Genomic DNA, 20,828 nt, shown 5'->3' on the forward strand with positions numbered 1-20,828 from the left:
CTTTATTACTATATGTAATCAGCAATGTTAATATTATGAATATTGTATTAGAATATGTAATATGCGTAACTATTTAAGGACACTATACATTTCCAGTGTACAAACGTAACATGATGAACAGGAATGACATTTACTGTAACGCATGACCAAAATTAACTATCTCAAAGCCACGCCTCCAATAAGCCATGCCCTCTATCTTCTGATAGGCTGCCACCGCTACAATATATTATTAAAAAGGTTCTGGTTTGAACCTTGACACAGGGGTACCTCAAATATCCTTTTCAGAGGTGGAACCTTTTTGAACTGGAAAGGTTCCCCTTGCGTGGAAATTTTTAGAACCCCCAAAAGGTTCTTCCAGACTCCTTTACTTCTAAGAGTGTCGAGCTGGCTGGTTTAGTATTCTGAAGGCGCTAATGGTTGAGTGAGTGTGTGAAGTCTACGGTGACGAAGCAGTAATTTATCTTAAGACAATCCCACACATTATTTTCAAGAACCTGTTTGAAACTCCATAGGAAGTTTTCGACAGTTCAAAAGACACCACTATTATGGGGAGGATTACCCTTTTTTTGCACAAAGCTCAAGTGGAGTCTCCGACTTGAGCCCTTCCTCTGCCATATCCCCCCCAGTTAAAGCAGCACTGTACTGTATCTTCCTCTCTTCCTCCTCCACTCTGCCTCTCTCTCTTTGATATGGAGAGAGCATGAGGGAGGGAGGGAGGGCAACAGGGGGTAGCAGACAGAAAATATTGTTATGTCATCCCACGGTTTCGGTATATTCAGCTAGCTAGCACACTGATGCACCTTTCTTCCTCCCTGCTCAGCCACTGTCCACATGCACACACACACACACACACGCCCCCCCATCCCCCACCCACCCCACACACACACATTCAAGAGTCCAAGATCATTTGTGCATCCGGGGCTCCCACAGACAACAAGTGTGGCTGACTGGCAGATCTCCGGGACTGCTGCTTATAACAGACTGCGGAGGCAGTGGCACTATAAATAGGCTGGCGAATGGGCATGCTCGCCTGTCTTTTCCCAAACTGGAGCCTACGTCACTGCAGGGTGCTGATCGAGGGACTGAGGCGCTTCTCTCATATGCCAGTCATCTGCTGTTACTACTGCTGCTGATGCTGACTAGCTACATGCAGGCAAACCGGCAACCATATGATAGCCCTGCTGTGTTTGTGAATGACTATGTGAATGACATACAATGCAGAGAACAGCTTATTTTTATTATCTTACTGGAACATTCTGTAATGTGCTTCATGATCGTATCATAGGCTACAACCAGTGGCTTTGATAGACTGGATGGAATATGTGATAAGCACATGCTGACTTTGAAGCAGGCCACATCACAAAAGATGCATTACGATATTATATTGTTTATAATAAAGCATATATTACACATCTATAAGCACATTGTAAACATAACATTATAACTACATAGATAATTTTCTAAGTAATACCTACGAGACCTGACTATACAGTGGTCCATCATGAAAATCGTTGTTTTTTCATTCGCAGCAACTAGCACTCACCCAAATTAGATTTGCATCACTGAGTTGACAGTGATAATATCTGTGCCATTGTCCAATGTCTTTCACCGTCCTGGTTAGTTCAGTAGTAATAAATCAAATTGAAATTCTGCATGCCTGGTTTCATTTCAGACACTGTGTGGGGACCTAGAAGTTTTATAGCCAAGTTTCATGTTGCCGAGGAAAGAGAGGACATCTTATCCTCCCAATCCCCCAAAAAGAAAACCGGCGTGGCTAAGCTAAGCCCCATGAATTCCAACGCCATGTTATTCCTTAGCCAACACCAATATGCATGTAAACAAATCCACGCTACCTACCATTTTCAGCAAAACATGAAATTGATTTTATCCCTCCTCTCTACATGCAAAGCTGGGTTGTGAAATTATTATTCTGCCTCCACACCCGTGGTACCATGAGAAAAGTAGCTAACCGAGCCAAACAACAAGTACATTTTACTTGGAGAATGGGGAAGTGGGAGGGGATAATTTGCAGGGTGGAGGTGGTGAAGGGTGGGGCTGTTAGTGGCTCCTCAATGCCCCTCCACCTACCCTCTTGAATGGGTCTCTGCTGCAGCTCCCTTGACTGCCGACCCCTGGCCGTCCCCGCTCATAAGGAGCCGCTATTATAAAGGAGGGTTTTGTTGCAATGTAGGTCAACCACACAGGAAAGCTCACACAGGCCCCAGCAAGGGCCATGCCAGGGCTGAATCGGCAAATTGCTCTGCTTGTCGGCATGACTGGCAGAGTGAGCGTAGTGAGTGTACACAGGGGGCCTCACATCCACTTTCTTGCAAGCGCCATTTGCGCATTCCCGAGAACACTGCTGCTGCCGACCGCTGCGGTCTTCTTCGCCTTCGGAGGCCAAATGCAGAATCCGTGCAAATGCATAGACAGGCAGCGGGCGACTGATGTTCTCATCCTTCTCCCTTCTCAGATCACAAATTTATTTCATCTGTCCAAATGCCACGGATGCCTTGTTTCTTGTTTCCAGATGCATGATGGGAAGGATCATAAGATGCCATGTTCATTTGATTTCCGTGATATCAGAGGCAATTCTCTCCAAACATTCAAACAGATTATGTATTAGAGACTGTTTATCAAACAGCTTCAGCACCATTGAGAATGCCTCAAAGAGTTGCACAAAATTGTCAGAGCTGTTTTTTGAGGTTTTGTCAGAGTTCTGTGTAAAACTTGACGTGCCATATGGAATCCAGACCCACTGGATGGAGTTGGAATGATGGACACATGTCGCAGTCTCACAAGAGTCACTCAAACACGAGCCACCTAAATATTTTATGCGCTTATCCATCAATGGCGCCATAGATATACATTTCAGTCAATTTTACCATTTATATCATTGTTATTCATGTACTGTATTACACAAACACTTTGCTCTGTTGCGATTCTCAATCGAGAGTATATGGACATAATATATTATAAAGAAAGTAAAACAAATGTGTGGTACTACACTGAACAAAAATATAAATGCAACTTATAAAGTCTCATGAGCTGAAATAAGAGCCCAGAAATTTTCCAAATGCTCAAAAAGCTGATTTCTCTCAAATTTTGTGCACGAATTTGGACACATCCCTGTTAGTGAGCATTTCTCCTTTTCCAATATATTCCATGCACCGGACAGGTGTGGCATATCAAGAAGCTGATTAAACAGCATGATCATTACACAGGTGCACCTTGTGCTAGGGACAATAAAATGCCACTCCAAAATGTGACGTTTTGTCACAACACATTGCCACAGATGTCTCAAGTTTTGAGGGAGCATGCAATTAGCAAGCCGACTGCAGGAATGTCCACCAGAGCTGTTGCCAGGTAATTTAATCTTAATTTCTCTACCATAAGCCACCTCCAATGTTGTTTTAGAGAATTTGGCAGTACGTCCAACCGGCCTCACAACTGCACAACTGTCCACAGTGTTCATATCTGTGGCCAATTTTCAGCAAGTTGCAACATTGAAATTCAGAAATAACCACTTTTCCATAAACAAGCTCTAAAGCATGTTTGTTGCACTCTGGATGTTCTGCTCCCGAGTGGTGCAGCGGTCTAAGGCACTGCATCTCAGTGCAAGAGGAGTCACTACAGTCCCTGGTTGAAATCCAGGCTGTTTCACATCCGGCCGTGATTGGGAGTCCCATAGGTTGGCGCACAATTGGTCCAGGTTGGGCCGGGGTAGACCATCATTGTAAATAAGAATTTGTTGTTAACTGAAGGTAAAAATGTAAAAAAATGAAGGTAAAAAAAAACGGCCCGGAGAAAAACTCATTCTGATTGGCTGGGCCTGGCTTCCCAGTGGGTAGGCCTATGCCCTCCCAGGCCCACCCATGGTTGCACCCTTGCCCAGTCATGTGAAATCCATAGATTAGGGCCTAATTAATTTATTTAAATTGACTGATTTCCATATATGAACTGTAACTCAGTAAAATATTTTCATTTTTTCCATGTTGCGTTTAGATTTTTGTTCAGTATATTTGTTTCATTGATTGTTCCTCACATTGGGAGCATAACAAAGCCCATGTTTGAAAAGTTATTAAGCCCATATTTGAAAATACATTATTACTAGTTCGGTATTTCACTTCCTGTAAAACATGCTCATTGGCTCATTTTAATCCAGAGTGTGTGTTGCACTATATTTATCCCATGGCTGACCCCATTGCTCTCCGTCCAGCCGGAGCCTGTTGTCCATAGCATTAGACCTCCTCGGTCACCTCTGGCCTCTATCTCTCTCCAACCCCAGATCCGGTGGACTAAAACGGCCGGTAGCGCCTCCGACCGCTTCCAGGACTCAAGTGTGTTCAACGAGACCCTGCGCATCATCCGGATCCAGAGGCACCAGGGCGGACGCTACTACTGCAAGGCCGAGAATGGCCTGGGCTCACCGGCCATCAAGTCGATCCGAGTGGACGTCTACTGTGAGTGAGCAGGCCTTGCCTCGGTTGCCTGCCTGCCCTTTTCCCATGCACTCCTCCGATGTTCGCTGCTAGGGCTGGGAATTGGCAGGGACCTAATGATACAACATTATCACAATACTTAGGTGCCTATATGATGTGTATTGCGATTCTCACAATTTTCATGATTCTATATGTATTGCGATTCGATACTGTAATCTTGATGTTTTAAACATATTGCTCACTATATGGCTGCTGCAGAGAGAAGTGACATTTTTTTTTTGATCGGTCATGGAAATAAGTGCTGAAAAATGTTGGCTCACTATTTAAAAAGAAGATGGAGCGCAAATCCGAAAGTATCGATATAATATCATCCCAAAACAAAATTGTGATATGTAACTGTATTGATTTTTCCCCCATCATAGCATGCATCATAAGTTCTGCCGATTGTCCTTGACCCTCTGCAGATTGCCCTTGTCCAGTTACTCATGCCTTGTGCTTTAGCTATTGAACAGAGGCATTGGCTCACTCACTAGTAGTCCTTACCGTCCCAGACAACATGACGTTGGGGTTGAAGAAAGTTGTTTCAAGCAGGTTAAGGCTATAGTAGAATTTAATTTACAACATTACTTTTTGAAACACAAAAGGCCTCAAAAGAAAGCCAAGTATGAGTAAATTAAATGTACCATACCCTCCCTATAAAGCCAAAGGTAACAAACACATTATTCATCCTTACTCGGGACCCTCTGAAGTGTTAATTGCAGCCATTTCTTAATGCTGTGGACGCTGCCATCATATCAGTGTCATTGCTGTTTTTATTCACTCAGTAAGGGAACTGCACCCCAGCTGTGTGAAGGCCTGACAGTGCACATTGCTGAAGAAATTAATAGTTGTGAAACAAAGGGGTTGTGAATTCCAGCAATACAGTCAGAGCCTGAATCCCAAATGGCACCCTGTTCCCTACATACTGTGTTACTTTTGACCAGGGACAATAGTTAAATAAAGATAATACAAATGTATAAAAATTGAGCCATATAGGGAACAGAATACCATTTGGAACGCAGACTTAGATGTCTGATGTCATGGTGCATAGTCCCAACATTGCAAATGAAAAAAACCAGCAACACTACCTAAAGAGAGAGATCACCCAAATTGCAAATCTAATTTTATGGCTGTAGAAAGTACTTTGCAGACCCACAGAGATGGCCACCCATTGGTGTTCACTTCGAATTCTCAAAGAGGACTTTATAGTGTTTCCTTTGTGCGACTGTTATAGGCCTTAAGAGACAGATTGGATTAAGCCTTTTAGATGGTGAATTCATCAATTGTTCTAATTGCTCTGTTAATCAGGGCTGATAATTGCAAATTGACTCAAATTAAGCATTATGTGGATACTGCAAGTTTTAGTGCATCCCATTGTTGGTGTTTGCATACCTCTCTCCAAAGCAGCAATTCAACTTCAAATGTCTGAGGACATAATGTACTGTTTTGCATATACATTTTCCCATTTACTATGGCGGGCTAGATGTTGAGTATACCAAGCATTAGGAACACCTTCCTAATATTAAGTTGCACCCTTTTTCCCTCAGACCAGCCTAAATTTGTCAGGGCATGGACTCTTCAAGGTGAAGAAAGCGTTCTACAGGGATGCTGGCGCATGTTAACTCCAATGCTTCCCACAGTTGTGTCAAGTTGGCGGGATGTCCTTTGGTGGTGGACCGTTCTTGATACACACGGGAAACTGTTGAGAGTGAAAAACCCAGCTGCGTTGCAATTCTTGACACAAACCGGTGCGCCTGGCACCTACTACCACACCCTGTTAAAAGGCACTTGAATATAATGTCTCAATTGTCTCAAGGCTCAAATCCTTCTTTATTTTTATTTATTTATTTCACATTTATTTAACCAGGTAGGCTAGTTGAGAACAAGTTCTCATTTGCAACTGCGACCTGGCCAAGATAAAGCGTAGCAATTCGAAACATACAACAACACAGAGTTACACATGGAATAAACAAAACATACAGTCAATAATACAGTAGAACAAAATAAAACAAAAAGTCTATATACAGTGAGTGCAAATGAGGCAAGTTAAGGAAATAAATAGGCCATGGTGGCGAAGTAATTCAAATATAGCAATTAAACACTGGAATGGTAGATTGGCAGAAGATGAATGTGCAGGTAGAGATACTGGGGTGCAAAGGAGCAAAATAAATAAATAAATACCAGTATGGGGATGAGCTAGGTAGATAGATGGGCTGTTTACAGATAGGCTAAGTACAGGTGCAGTGATCTGTAAAATGCTCTGACAGCTGGTGCTTAAAGCTAGTGAGGGAGATGTGAGTCTCCAGCTTCAGAGATTTTTGCAATTTGTTCCAGTCATGGGCAGCAGAGAACTGGAAGGAAAGACAACCAAAGGAGGAATTGGCTTTGGGGGTGAGCAGTTAGATATACCTTCTGGAGTGCGTGCTACGAGTGGGTGCTGCTATGGTGACCAGTGAGCTGAGATAAAGCAGGGCTTTACCTAGCAGAGACTTGTAGATAACCTGTAGCCAGTGGGTTTGGCGACGAGTATGAAGCGAGGGCCAACCAACGGAGAGCGTACAGGTCACAATGGTGGGTAGTGTATGGGGCTTTGGTGACAAAACGGATGGCACTGTGATAGACTGCATCCAGTTTGTTGAGTAGAGTGTTGGAGGCTATTTTATAGATGACATCACCGAAGTTGAGGATCGGTAGGATGGTCAGTTTTACAAGGGTAGATTTAATTTTGGATTGGAGATGCTTAATATGAGTCTGGAAGGAGAGTTTACAGTCTAACCAGACACCCAGGTATTTGTGGTTGTCCACGTATTCTAAGTCAGAGCCGTCCAGAGTAGTGATGCTGGACGGGCGAGCAGGTGCGGGCAGCGATCGATTGAAAAGCATGCATTTAGTTTTACTTGCATTTTAAGAGCAGTTGGAGGCCACGGAAGGAGAGTTGTATGGCATTGAAGCTCGTCTGGAGGTTAGTTAACACAGTGTCCAAGGAGGGGCCAGAAGTATACCGGTCTCCTCTTCATCTAGACTGATTGAAGTGATACCAAGTGACATAAGGGGTCACCTGGATTCGCCTGGTCAGTATGTCATGGAAAGAGGTGTTCTTAATGTTTTGTCTACTCAGTCTATACTTTCTCTCTGTGGATGAGTTGTATCGGAAGCCCCCGAGAAGCCTTACTCTGCAATCTTCCCCTACCTCGGTACTCCCATGAAAAAGTGAGCTACAAATTCTTCAACCCACTAAAATGAGGTTGATCAAGTCAGCGTTTCCATGTTTGACATTCAGCGTTCCCCAGCTGCCTGGACCTGGCAAATACAAAAACGAGACAAATCTGGTGTGTCTGCACTCTGAGGATGTGCTTCCGAGAGAGTGGAGAGGAGGAGACGATAGAGGGCCATGGGTTAGTTTACTGCAGAGATGCAAGATAAATAGGAGCGGAGATGGACAGTGGCAGAAAACATTGCCAGGGGGAGACAATGAGCATAGTGTCATTACCCCTGACTCAGAGATCAGAGCATTTGCTTACTGTCTAATCTCTGCTCCACTGTGGCACACATGCACTTTTATCGATCCTGCCTGCTTCACTAAATGAGACGAGCTGATCAAAGCAATGACACGTGTTGCTGTTCGCTGCCACTTGGCGATGCTGTGTTGGAATCCTTGGTGGTTGGCAAGGCTAAAGCACAACGATGACCTTGATTGAGTCTGACTGACATTCCACGGCAGTAGGAGAAAGAAATAAGGAAAACGTATCGGAGAATTGACTCAGACTAATCTGCAAAGCCATTATTTATTATAAAAAAATGCAAATACAGTATAATGGTTTGTACAGGAAATTTGTCTGGCTCTGGACTGCCCGTGGCAGTAGTTAGTCGCAGTAGTTAGTTGGCTGGTGGGAAACAGATTTTTGAAGGTGCTTGTCTGCATCTCAAAGTAGCCCATAAAAGCCAGTGGCTCTCCAGTGGAACACTTTTTAGTCGTTATCGAGCTCTTGTCAAAATCACAGTTTTAAAAGCTCCCTCTCGATTGGAGCTGGGACTTTGGAGTCTAAGTGGCCCTTTTCATTGAACTTCAAGCACTACTCTGGCTGTCAAAAAACATTTGAAAGCACCTCAGTGGAATGCGTGTGCCTTTATTTGACAATTATGGATGGAGTTGAGGATTCCTGAAATGTTGGATGTATGATAAATAGAAAAAAAGTGTAATTGTGATGTGTTTGTCGAATGTAGAAGTCAGGGATTGACTTTACTGATGCTCTCCAGAAAAATCTCTAGAAAAATAGAAAATATAAATATTTCTATGATCTTTCATATGATATTTTTATGATGGATATTATATTTCACATGTAAACAAATCATGATTTTCCCTCTTGTCATGCACATTTGGTATGAGTATTACGTCTGTGGCATCACAGGCTCTTTAAAGAGCTTAAGGGGGAAGATGTGATTGCAAAAGAGGACAACAGCTGTTAACCAATTGAACCAGCACACTTCATTAAAAGTCAGCCACTGTATATAAATAGGTCCTTGGGATTAAGAAGGAAAGGTAATTGCCCTTCATGCGTTGACCTACACAAGTGTGTGGCAAACAGAGGCTGCTTGGAGGCGCCTTGATGCCAAGGACCACTGTTTCTATGTTCACTTTCTAGATTTGGATGATCCCATTGTAACCGTCCACCAGAGTATCGGGGAGGCTAAGGAGCAGTTCTACTATGAGCGGACAGTGTTCCTGCGCTGCATGGCCAACTCCAACCCCCCAGTGCGCTACAGCTGGAGGCGTGGCAAAGAGTTCCTGTCCCAAGGCTCGGATAAGGGCGTGGAGATCTACGAGCCCTTCTTTACACAAGTAAGCCGAAAGTCCACACCTGCTGTGACATCTAGATCAGGGTCTAAAACTCGTGGCCTGGGCGCCAAATCCGGCCAAGAGCTGTTTCTTGTGGTTCCCCAGACAAATTGGTATCAGGCCCTCAGGGGAATTTTTCAGGCATTTGGGTAATTTTTTTTGAGAACCCTTAGCTTGATCAAACAACCCGTTCCTCTGATCAGCACTTTAGATATTAAGGAACTCCTATTCTCAAAAAGGAAGTAATTTCTTATTATGGAAATTGTGTGTTTTAATTGTGTGTGTTTATCCCCTTCACAGCATATAGAAAGTTTCCCATTGAGCACTCAAATCCCAAATGGGAGGATGTTTTGTGAGCACAATATCAGTGACTTGAGTTGGGAAATTGCACCAGTTTTTTTTAAACATCTCATCTAATCTCCTCTCTCCTTGTAAAGTCAGCTTCGTTGACAGGAGAGATGAGAGCATTTTGACAGTCGTATGTCTGACAGGCTTCACAAAGGCTGGTTTCATAAGCAGACAAACTATGATAGAGAAGGGAACAGCTTGGGCTCGCGGTGGCATGAAACTCACACAACTCCGATATGCACAAAATGAGCAGAGGAAGACGGCACTTCAGGGGCTCGCTGTATTTTTCTCCCAGTGGAGTTTCTCTCTCTCTCTCTCTCTCTCTCTCTCAAACACACACACACACACACACACACACACACACACACACACACACACACACACACACATCAGGACCTAGTTTTTCAGGTAGACTTCACATGTTGTGCCATCCTCAGCCTAGTAATGCCCTCCTGAGTTTTAATTAAGAACATAAGGAACAATAACATATTCTAAGTATGTTGCCAGTGCTACAAAGGTGGCGGTATACACGAGAGCAGACAAAACAGCAATTGTTGGTAAAATTATTTACAATGTCATGACGATACATGTGTGTTAATAGTGCTTTGTATGCATCTTGACATTTGTCCCAAGCGCACCGCTTCAAGCACATCCAAATAGACAGGCAATGAATTTCATGAAACTGAAAGCTCGGTGTAAAGATAATACTCCTAGTTCGGGGAATGAGCTCATTGTTGAAGCACTGCCAAGGAAGCACTTTGATGAGGACGAGCCGACGAGACCAGTTCAATACCACTGCTATCTTACTTTGTAAGACACATTAAGAGCGACAGGCGGCACATCACTTTACACTGTTTCTCTTTCTGAGTTGCAGGGGGAGACCAAGATTCTAAAGCTGAAGAACCTTCGACCTCAGGATTACGCCAACTACAGCTGTATCGCCTCTGTCCGGAATGTGTGCGGCATCCCCGAGAAGAATGTTCTCTTCAAACTCTCTAACAAAACAGGTTAGAGGTTGGGGCGGCTGAGAACACGGTTCTGTATTGTTTAGCACTCATAACATCAAGGATCTGGCAATTTCGCCTATGAAAAGCTGCGGAATTGCCCGATTCATTACGGATGGGAATCCTGTAGGCTCGCCATTTTTCTCTGTGATGCTTCACCCCTATATAGGGCCAATAATGATAGAGGAGAAAGCACTCGGTCCTAATACACTGCCCTGCGGGTTTCCTGCTCCGGCCCTATACCCCCTAACTAGCATTGATTAGACTTACAGTGTGTGTGAGCAGGCTTGCTTATGCCGTGCTAGTAAATGTATTTATCCCACTGGTTGGTATTGGGATGCCATGTGCCTATTGATAAACCTATAAAGGTTATGAACTTACAAACGTAAAACCTGTCATCAACTATACAGCTACACTATAGAACCGAATATCAACTAGTGACAGAATAGGATATGCTATTGGTGGACACCTGCTTGTCGAACATCTCATTCCAAAATCATGGACAATAACATGGAGTTGGTCCCCCTTTGCTGCTATAACAGCCTCCACTCTTCTGGGAATGCTTTCCATTAGATGTTGGAACATTGCTGCGGGGACTTGCTTCCGCTCAGCCTTGAGAATTAGTGAGGTCGGGCACTGATGTTCGGCGATTAGGCTTGGCTCGCAGTTGGCGTTCCAATTCATCCCAAAGGTGTTTGATGGGGTTGAGGTCAGGGCTCTGTGCAGGCTAGTCAAGTTCTTCCACACCGATCTTGGGGCCAGTAGCTCTCTCCTGGCATCCGCCAAACACGTCCGTCAGACTGCCAGATAGTGAAGCATGATTCATCACTCCAGAGAACGTGTTTCCTCTGCTCCAGAGTTCAATGGCGGCTGAGCTATTGTTACTCAGATGAAAGTGGGGCGTTGTTGCTCAGATGATGGTGCCATGTTGAAAGTCACTGAGCTCTTCAGTAAGGCCATTCTACCGTCAATGTTTGTCTATGTAGATTGCATGGCTGTGTGCTCAATTGTATACACCTGTCAGCAATGGGTGTGGCTGAAATAGCCAAATCCACTAATTTGAAGGGGTGTCCACATACCTTTGTATATATAGTGTATATCCTACCTTTGGGAGAATACTACTCAGTTTACAGCAGCTGCAGTACCTATTGACTTGTTTGTTGACTTTTGACTAATCTCTCATGGACAGATGTACGTAACATAAATGGTATTGTAACATCTCTCAATAGACTGTGGGATGGAACAAATAATGAGTAACAATTGTTCCGGTGCGAAGATTTTTTGTCACTGATTATATGGACAAAATCAGAATTTTGCAGATGTACACATCTTTTGAATTTTTGAAGGTGTGGGAACATTTGGCCCATGCTTTGGTTGAGAGTTTCCGTTGTCGTTTCACGTTTCTAGTTTTATTTCTCATCTCTCATCTCAAGAACCTAATTGAGTAGCTGGCAAGAGTAAAAAATTATGGTTGCCGAGATTTAACTATTGACTTGTTTCATACAGACATACATTATAATGCATTCTACTTATTCCTGTGGTTTCAAGCATCCCCCACCATTAAACTGCTGGTGGAGGACCCTATCGTGGTGAACCCCGGGCAGTCCGTGACCCTGGTGTGTGTGACCTCCGGTGGGGAGCCAACACCCACACTCACCTGGGTGCGCAACACGGATGAGCTGTCTAAGAAAAGCCGACTCAACGGGGGAACCCTCACGCTGCCCTCCATCTCCATGGAGGAAGCAGGAGTCTACAGTTGCGTGGCCAGCAACAACGTTGGCAACCCGGCTAAGAAGTCCACTGCCATCGTGGTCCGAGGTAAGGCCCTGGAGGTAATACATTGATCCCGGACAAGCCTCCATTTGTTACCTTTATCCCGGACACACTCTCAAAATATGACCAAAACAGTTAGGTAGCATAAGGACAAGCCTGACTTTAGCTAGGAGAAAAGTAGCTAGGATCGTCTAGGGGCTAAACCTTCACGTAATTCTTGCATTGAGGTCAGTGGAAGATTTGCGCAAACATTGGAATTACATCTCAAGTTAGGATACAGGCCTTAGTGAATTACCTGAGATGGTGTCCATTCTACACTCAGAAAAACGGGTTCCAAAAGGTTTCTTTGGCTGTCCCCATAGGAGAACCCGTTTGGGTTCCATGTAGAACCCTCTGTAGAAAGGTTCTACTTTGAATCCAAAGGGGTTGTACCTGGAACCAAAAGCGTTCTACGTGCAACCAAAAAGGGTTATTCAAAGAGTTCTCCAATGGGAACAGCCAAAGAACCCTTTATTAACATTCTAGATAGCATCTTTTTTTCTAAGCGTGTACAAGGTCATATCAGATTTGGATGCTCAATTAAACGTGTAGACTCTTTGGAAACTGGTCTATTCTGACCAAATGGCACCAATGCATGTTTGATTCCCCTCTAAAAGCCTTGCCACTGGGCTGTGTGCGTGTGTAGTCAGTGAATTACTATCAAGGCCGGAGATATGATATAACAACCCTCGGGGGGACAAATGGTAATATCAAAGAAAACGAACGCATGCTTACTGTTTGATGCTCCCAGTAGTGCTCCCAGTAGCACCCTCTTTTATTGATTCCTATGCAATTATGTTTTTTTACCCCGGCTTCTGTGATATACTCTTGGATTTTTGTGATGCTACTTTACCTCCTGAAAAGGACTAGAAAGATGTAAGCCATTGTTTTCCACAAGTACATAGAGTAGCCAGCCAAATAGAAAAAGTAGCCAGTTAGAATTATTTTGCCGAAGTAGCTCTATTTTGGTGTCCTCTGGCAGTGGTGTGAAATACTTTAAAGTACTACCTAAGTAGTTTTTGGGGTTATGTGTACTTTACTATTGATATTTTTTGACAACTTTTACTTCACTAGATTCCTAAAGAAAATAATGTACTTTTACTCCATACATTTTCCCTTACACACAAAAGTACTTGTTACATTTTGAATGCTTAGCAGGACAGGAAACTGGTCAAATTCACACACTTATCAAAAGAACATCCCTGGTTATCGCTACTGCCTCTGATCTGGTGGACTCACTAAACACAAATACTTTGTTTGCAAATTTTGTCTGAGTGTTAGTGTGCCCATGACTATCCGTATATTTAAAAAAATATTACAAATTGTGCCGTCTGATTTGCTTAATATAAGGAATTTGAAATGATTTATACTTTTACTTTTGATACGTAAGTATATTTTAGCAATTATATTTACTTTTGATATACTTTAGATATATACTCGCCAAAACCCTACCAGTAGCATTTGCAAATTAGGCTACACTGACTGACGAGACAAGAGCCAATCACTTTAGCGTCACTGTCTGGGGAACCCCGACATCCTACACTCTTAGAAAAATGGTCCCAAAAGGGTTCTTCGGATGTCCCCATAGGAGAAACATTTTTGGATCCAGGTAGAAGTACAGTAGAGGTAGGGTAGGGTAGGGTGGGCAATTCCAGTCCTCGAGGGCCTGATTGGTATCACAGTTTTGCCCCAGCTCCAGCTAACACTCCTAACTTCAATAATCACCTAATCATGATCTTCAGTTTAGAATGCAATTTGATTAATCAGCTGTGTTTGCTAGGGATGGAGAAAAAGTGTGACACCAATCAAGCCCTCGAGCACTGAAGTTGCCCACCCCTGCAGTAGATAATGTGAAGTGGAAAAAGTAGCCGGCTGAAAATGAGTCTGTAACTGGTTGATTAGTCGATGGCCGGCGCTAATTGGAAAACACTGCTTAAGCATTGCAACAGAGGAGTGCAAACATACTACTTTTTAACCCACCCACCCCTTTCTCTTGCCTCAGACAAGCACCCACTCAGACTCGATCTAGGAGAAACTGTGAGTCAAATTCTAATGGGGCTGGTCTATTATGGCTGCTACAGCAATGGTTTACACCCGTATGTTTATATGGTCATTAGTACGATCAAACATTCATTCCGCCTCTTGCGCCTTAATAATTTTTCCGTCACAAATTTCTGTAATCAAACGTTTCTAGCCAGCCAGCAAACAGAATTGCATGTACCACCCCAAAACGTCATTTTCATTCCACTGATGAGGCTCAGAAACTGTAACTTGCCAGGGCAAATGCTGCTGCAGCTGTTGCATCTCATTTCACAGTCACCCCCTCTTCAAAGCGGATCGTCTGTGCACAGACATCTGCTGGCACCTCGGGACGGGTATAAGCTGCAGGTTTTGAGAGGAGATCCATTTATGTCTGTGGAGTCTTGGGCCCTGACAGCACTCTAAGTCCGATAACAGAAAGCTCCACATTTGCATGGGGAAGGAGTGTGTGTGTGTGTGTGTGTTTTGGGAGGTGGAGAGCGCTGGTTAGTTAGCGGGATTCAGATGTTTTGCCAAGGCAAGAGATCAGTCTGTTGAGAGAAGGACTGGAGGCAGCTCAGGCTAGGAGCTCAGCTAGAGAGACCCTGGGTGGTAGAAGACCCAAAGGGGAAGGCAATACTGACTCCACACTCAGCATTTTTGGTCTACTATGGAGAAAAAGCACGTCCATACATTCCAATCTAGGATTTGTGACGGTCTTCTTCCAAAATATTGTTTTGGTTCTTTGTGGAAAGATTGTGACTCTTAGTCTGTAAAAACCTCAAAGGACATTGAATACTATAGTGTAAATGTGTAGTAAGTGTTGAAATACTATAGAATCTGGATGCTTGTGCTCAACGAAGAATATAATAATTACATCATACTGGTGAAGGTGTTCCAGTGTAACCCCATGATACGGTAACATGAAACAGAATTATTCAGTCTTATTGTTGTTATTCACCAACCAAGGAGATTACAGATTGGCAGACACTGTATTATTCTACAGTTTTGTAGAAGCTCGCAAAAAAATGTGTTAGAGTGAACCGTTGTCTCTCTGGTCCTTCATCAAAGTTCTTCTACACAGGCTTCATGGATGATAAACATATAACAGACAACTCATCAGACAATAACCTTGATATGGTCTGTGCTGTGCAGCCGCTCTGAGGGGTCGTTCATTCGACTGCCTCTCTCAAATATGATATTCAGCCTCCGGTGACTTGGAGAGACATTTACAAGCTCTGCCATGCTGCCCCACAGCACAAATTGTAGAATCTCATTTGTGGGGTAGCAGAAGAGGGGGATTGCACTTACATTTAAGTAATTCAGGGTTTAGTGCCTTGCTCAAGACTACATCTACAATTTCTTCACCTAGTCTGCTCAGGAGTTGAACCTGCAACCTTTTGGTTACTGGCCCAATGCTCTTAACCGCTAGATTACCTGCCGCCCATGTAATCTCATTGTGTTTCTTGCCACTTTACTCTGGGTCCACTTACTTTGGGGTTTAATAGTAATTTTTCACAGATGCATGCACTGTACAAAAGAGACTAACTCTTTGTGGACCTTTTCTGAGAGTGGGGGCTGGACCGTGGAAATCCAGCCTCCCTTAGAATCCTTCTTGGAGTAAACTGGCAGGTATACCCTCAGCAATGATGAGAACATCATTAATAAAATAAATGGCAGGCGTACTGTAGCTATCGTAATACAACCGTACTGCGAAACGCATCAAATATCTTGAGAGGGGCCATTCAGTATTTCAGTGCTTTTGAAGATGTTCGGCAGGAGGAAAATTACCTGACTCTGTGGTTTATAACTTATTTAGCAGTCGAGGTGGCGGGCAGGTAGGTAGAGCCGGGCTGGGGGTGAGCTGGGCTTGCTGACCATGCAACTCACCCATTTGATTAATTTACACATATCTCTACTTGGTCTGTTTCTCCATGAGGCAAACAAAATAGGCAGTTGAGATACAGTATATTTCGGGTTTTTTTTTTGGGGGGGACAGTCCAGTTATACTGCATAGATTCCATTATATAATGGGAGTCCTGGGCAGGTGGCAGCACTAGTGTTTGCCTCAGCAGAAAAAGGCCTAATCAATTGCCTTCTCTGGCTGTCAGTCTGGCCTAATTGATGAGTGGGCCGATATCGAAGAAACTGTCCTCATTAAAAGCAGGTGGAGGATCGTGCAAGTGCTCTCTGTGGTTATGGTATGTTTTTGGGGGGTTAATGTTACAAAGAAAAGTCAATGCTCTTTCTGAACTGTATTTCTCTCACTCTCTCTGGGATCTACTGGAAAGTTTTAGGGTTTAGGTGTTTGGGGCATTTCCTGACAAATTGGGTTGTATATCAGTGACAATACAGATTGAATTTGGTTTGATTGGAATTGACCATGGCTGCATATCTGCACAATGCTCTATTGTTGTATGGCATCTTAGTAATCAGACCTATAAATAATTGAATTAGTTTCCAGGAATTTCTATGATCTACTTACTATAATTGTGGGAAGATATAGGTAGGCCAATTCTTAATTAAAGGATACACAATTCCAACTGAGGTTCCATCTGTGAAGCCTGGACTCTAGTAAGGTCATATCCAAGGAAACAAACCATTTTTTTGTCACTGAAAGATCGAGGTCAGCGTTAGCGCTTAAATGGCTTGATATTAGACAACGTTTTTAGCAATTTGTTTTCTCGTTTTCATTGAAGTAGCCCTTTTTAAATTGCTAGATAGAGTATGAAATCTATGACACTCAGATGAAAGCTACACCTGTACACTAAATGCATGTACCACCAAGGGAAATGACATGTCCCTTACTGTGTAGCATCAAACATAGTGCAGCGTTAGACTTCTCTCTCAAAATAATTTTTTTAAGTTACTTTCTAGAGTTAGCTCAAGTGTCAGGATTAACAGCCCTGTTGAGATGAACAAATTGAAATAAAATTAAACCCAGGACTTGACAGAACTCGGCTCTCTGCCTTGCAAGTTACTTTCCTAGACTATCTGTGTGAAGATTGGTCTAACCTCGTCTAAAACACTGTCTCGTAAGTAGTAATGTAAAAGCTCTGTTTATAATGGCTGTATGCATGCGAAGGATTCCCAATCACCACACCTCAAAGACTTTATGCGCTCATCGAAGGAGATTCCAGCCATTCCGGCTCAATTACTCTATCTAAGTTGCAAATTCGCCAAAAAGAGGTGAACCAAGCTGACCCCTTGCATGCCGTGATCTGCCTGAGCTACCGCTGCATTTATTACCAGGGGCAGAGCGAGGGTATTATTTATACAGCCTTCCCCTAACGTTGCCACTTGGCTGCCCTCCGAACCCCCTTCGCAATAGGAACTTGTTACATTTGCTGCCCTGTATGTAAATCAGCATGTTAATCAGATTTTCATCAAATTTGTTCCAAAATAATTGATTGGCTCACAACGCATCCTATTTCCATTAATGACTTTGCAAGTGAGGGCTGTTGGTGAGAGTGGTGCTATAGCGGGGGACAGTTGGTCGATGGCTGGCCAAGGATCCTAGAGTGAAGATAGAGAACCAGTGGACACTGGCGGGAAGATGGGGCTATTCTGTAGAAGTTCTCAAGGGAGAGGAGAAAAGGATTGGAGAGGCAAGGGAATGACAGAGAGGAGGAAAGGGAAGGAGAGAAGATAAGGAGGAACATGAGGAGAGGGTGGAGTAGGAGGGAGAGGAGAGGGAAGGTGAGTAGAGGAGAGAAGATGGGAAGGGGAGAGGAGGAGAGAGGGAAGGGGAGAGGAGAGCAGAGCAGAATAGAGCATGGGGAAAGGAGAGGATGGCACGGGAGAAAGGGAAAGGGGAGGAGAAGAAGAGTAGAGGAGGGTAGAGGACAGCAGAGCAGAGAGCATCTGAAGCAGCGTGCCGATCTCTCTGAATGGTAATCACCAGTCCCACAGTGCTTTCTTTCCTGCCACAGAAACGCCTGCAGTCTACTCTGTGCTCAGCAGGTATGAGTAAAGGAGAGATGGATGGAAGGGTTACACAACTCATTCAGGGGGAGAGAGAATGCATGTGACATAGGGACTGGCAGACGGCTTTTAAAAGGAGAATTCACAACATAGGTCGTGGATGTCTTTATCTGCAATGAAAACCACTATCATATGAGTGATGATTGATTTGATTTGAGACAATGCTCGCTAGGGTTGAATTGCGGAAACCGGTTACCGAGATTTATCGCCCAAAACCACTCCCTTTTCCAGGGATAAATAACTGCAAGAAACCGGTAAATTATAATAAATTATTTATATGAGCAGCATGAAGTGAAATGGAACTGATAAATTATATGCAATGTCTAAATCTGGCTTCTCTACGGCCTTCTCTCTGCTCTCTGCATGATGAATCATCAACGCTAAGGGTGGGGACAGACAGCCCATCTCAGTATGGAGCACAGTTCACAATGCATGTAGACCTATCATCTCATCACTGTAACTTATTCATGTGACAGGTAGGCCTACATTTGCTCAAGCATAAAGGTCTGAATGTGCGTCTAATTTACACATCTCCATTTGGCTTTCGGGGGTCACCTTATTTTTTAATTGTAAAGATAAAAAAACATTTTATTGCAGCTGCAGAGTTTTAAAACAGCCTATCACTCGAATATCGTTGCTTTAAATCAGTGCATGTGCGAGCACTCTCTCACATAATTTCTCTCCCTCCATCAATTCCATTCAAATTCTATCCACAATAGATCATCCTAATCAAGATGGATATATAGGCCTATAGATAGATAGATTTCCTTGCCTACCTCTTTCAGGTAATACATTCTATTCAGTATTAGCCTTATATTTAGTTAATGTATGATGCATTGTGCATAATAAGCTTCTAACTTGTAGCCTCTGTCTCTTGTGCAATACTTATGCACCTGTGCTCCGCTGGCCTCGCTCCTTAAAAAATACTCCTTAGCTCTTGGAGTCCCATGCAGGAAAATCTAGACTAGACTAGAATAGCTTGCTTCCTGGACATACTTTTTTTTTTAGCATTTCTTACACCAATAGACTATTCAAAGAGGGACGCAATCTCTTGTTTGCTGAATGTTAAATACAGCAGCCTATAGAACTCACGGGTAGTTTGAAAGAAGAGTGAACACGCAATGGTGGTAGGCTAGCAGTTATTTATTCAGAGCCATAACTATTCTATCCAATTCTAGTTCTATATTATTCATGCATGTCATTAGAATGATGAAGATAAGGATAACAAATCGTACTTCATTTAGCTGTTGAAAGCGAGGTAGGAATAAAGCAACACTAGAGAGAAAGCTAATAACATTAGGGGAATTATTATGAAAGGCCCTATTATATTTCAAAATTAAAATTTGCTAGCCTCTATACTTGTAACTTTGTAGGCCGCATGTGCTGCACCAGAATCGCATGTTCTCTCCCTGCTTTTCATGGTTTGAATTCCAGTCCATATAATACAGTAAGTAATACAGTCCACACACTCAAAAAGATTAGCCTGCTGGAGCATTCATTTATTTACCCAAGATAGCATCTACTAGGGCCTCCTGAGTGGCACAGTGCTCTAAGGCACTGCATCACAGTGCTAGCTGGGCCACTAGAGATCCTTGGCCGAGTCCAGACTCTGTCGCAGCCGGCCACGACCGGGAGACCCATGGGGCGGCGCACAATTGGCCCAGCGTCGTCCGGATTAGGGGAGGGTTTGGCCGGCAGGGATGTTCTTGTACCAATTCGCTGTGACGGGCCGGGCGCAATGCACGTTGACACGGTCGCCAGGTGTACGGTAGTTCCTCTGACACATTGGTGCTACTGGCTTCCGGGTTAGCGGGCATTGAGTCAAGAAGCAGTGCGACTTGGCTGGGTTGTGTGTTGGAGGACGCACGGCTCTCGACCGTCGCCTCTCCCCAGAGTCCGTATGGGAGTTGCAGCGATGAGGCACGACTGTAACTACCAATTGGATACCAAGAAATTGGGGAGAAAAAGGGGGAAAAGTTTAAAAAACAACAACAAAGAGAGCATATACTGTAGCTAGCTACATCTATGGACTTTTATGTTTTTCTGTCCTGCGTAATGTGTTGTAGCCTATACAGTGTATTCTGAAAGTATTCAGACCCCTTGACTTTTTCCACATTTTTTTCTGTTACAGCCTTATTCTAGAATGGATATTTTAAAATCTCATCAATCTACACACAATACCCCATAATGACAAAGCGAAAACAGGTTTTTACAATTTTTTGCAAATGTATTAAAAATAAAAAACAGAAACCTATAAAACGAAAGTATTCGGACCCTTTGCTATGAGACTCAAAATTGAGCTCAGGTGCATCCTGTTTCCATTAATCATCCTTTAGATGTTTC

At 43.4% G+C, this 20,828-nt stretch overlaps 1 protein-coding gene across 1 annotated transcript in view; it reads left to right on the forward strand.

The window, feature by feature from the left end:
- LOC112256400 (MAM domain-containing glycosylphosphatidylinositol anchor protein 2) overlaps nucleotides 1–20,828 on the forward strand; it is a 211,505-nt gene that overhangs the window by 81,205 nt on the left and 109,472 nt on the right. The window contains exons 3-6 of the mRNA XM_024429645.2: nucleotides 4,289–4,463; nucleotides 9,125–9,321; nucleotides 10,541–10,673; nucleotides 12,219–12,488. Coding sequence (XP_024285413.1) covers nucleotides 4,289–4,463; nucleotides 9,125–9,321; nucleotides 10,541–10,673; nucleotides 12,219–12,488 — 775 coding nt within the window. The remainder of the gene's footprint in view (nucleotides 1–4,288; nucleotides 4,464–9,124; nucleotides 9,322–10,540; nucleotides 10,674–12,218; nucleotides 12,489–20,828) is intronic.

Source organism: Oncorhynchus tshawytscha, linkage group LG24, assembly GCF_018296145.1.
Source record: "Oncorhynchus tshawytscha isolate Ot180627B linkage group LG24, Otsh_v2.0, whole genome shotgun sequence".
Lineage (NCBI taxonomy): Eukaryota > Metazoa > Chordata > Actinopteri > Salmoniformes > Salmonidae > Oncorhynchus > Oncorhynchus tshawytscha.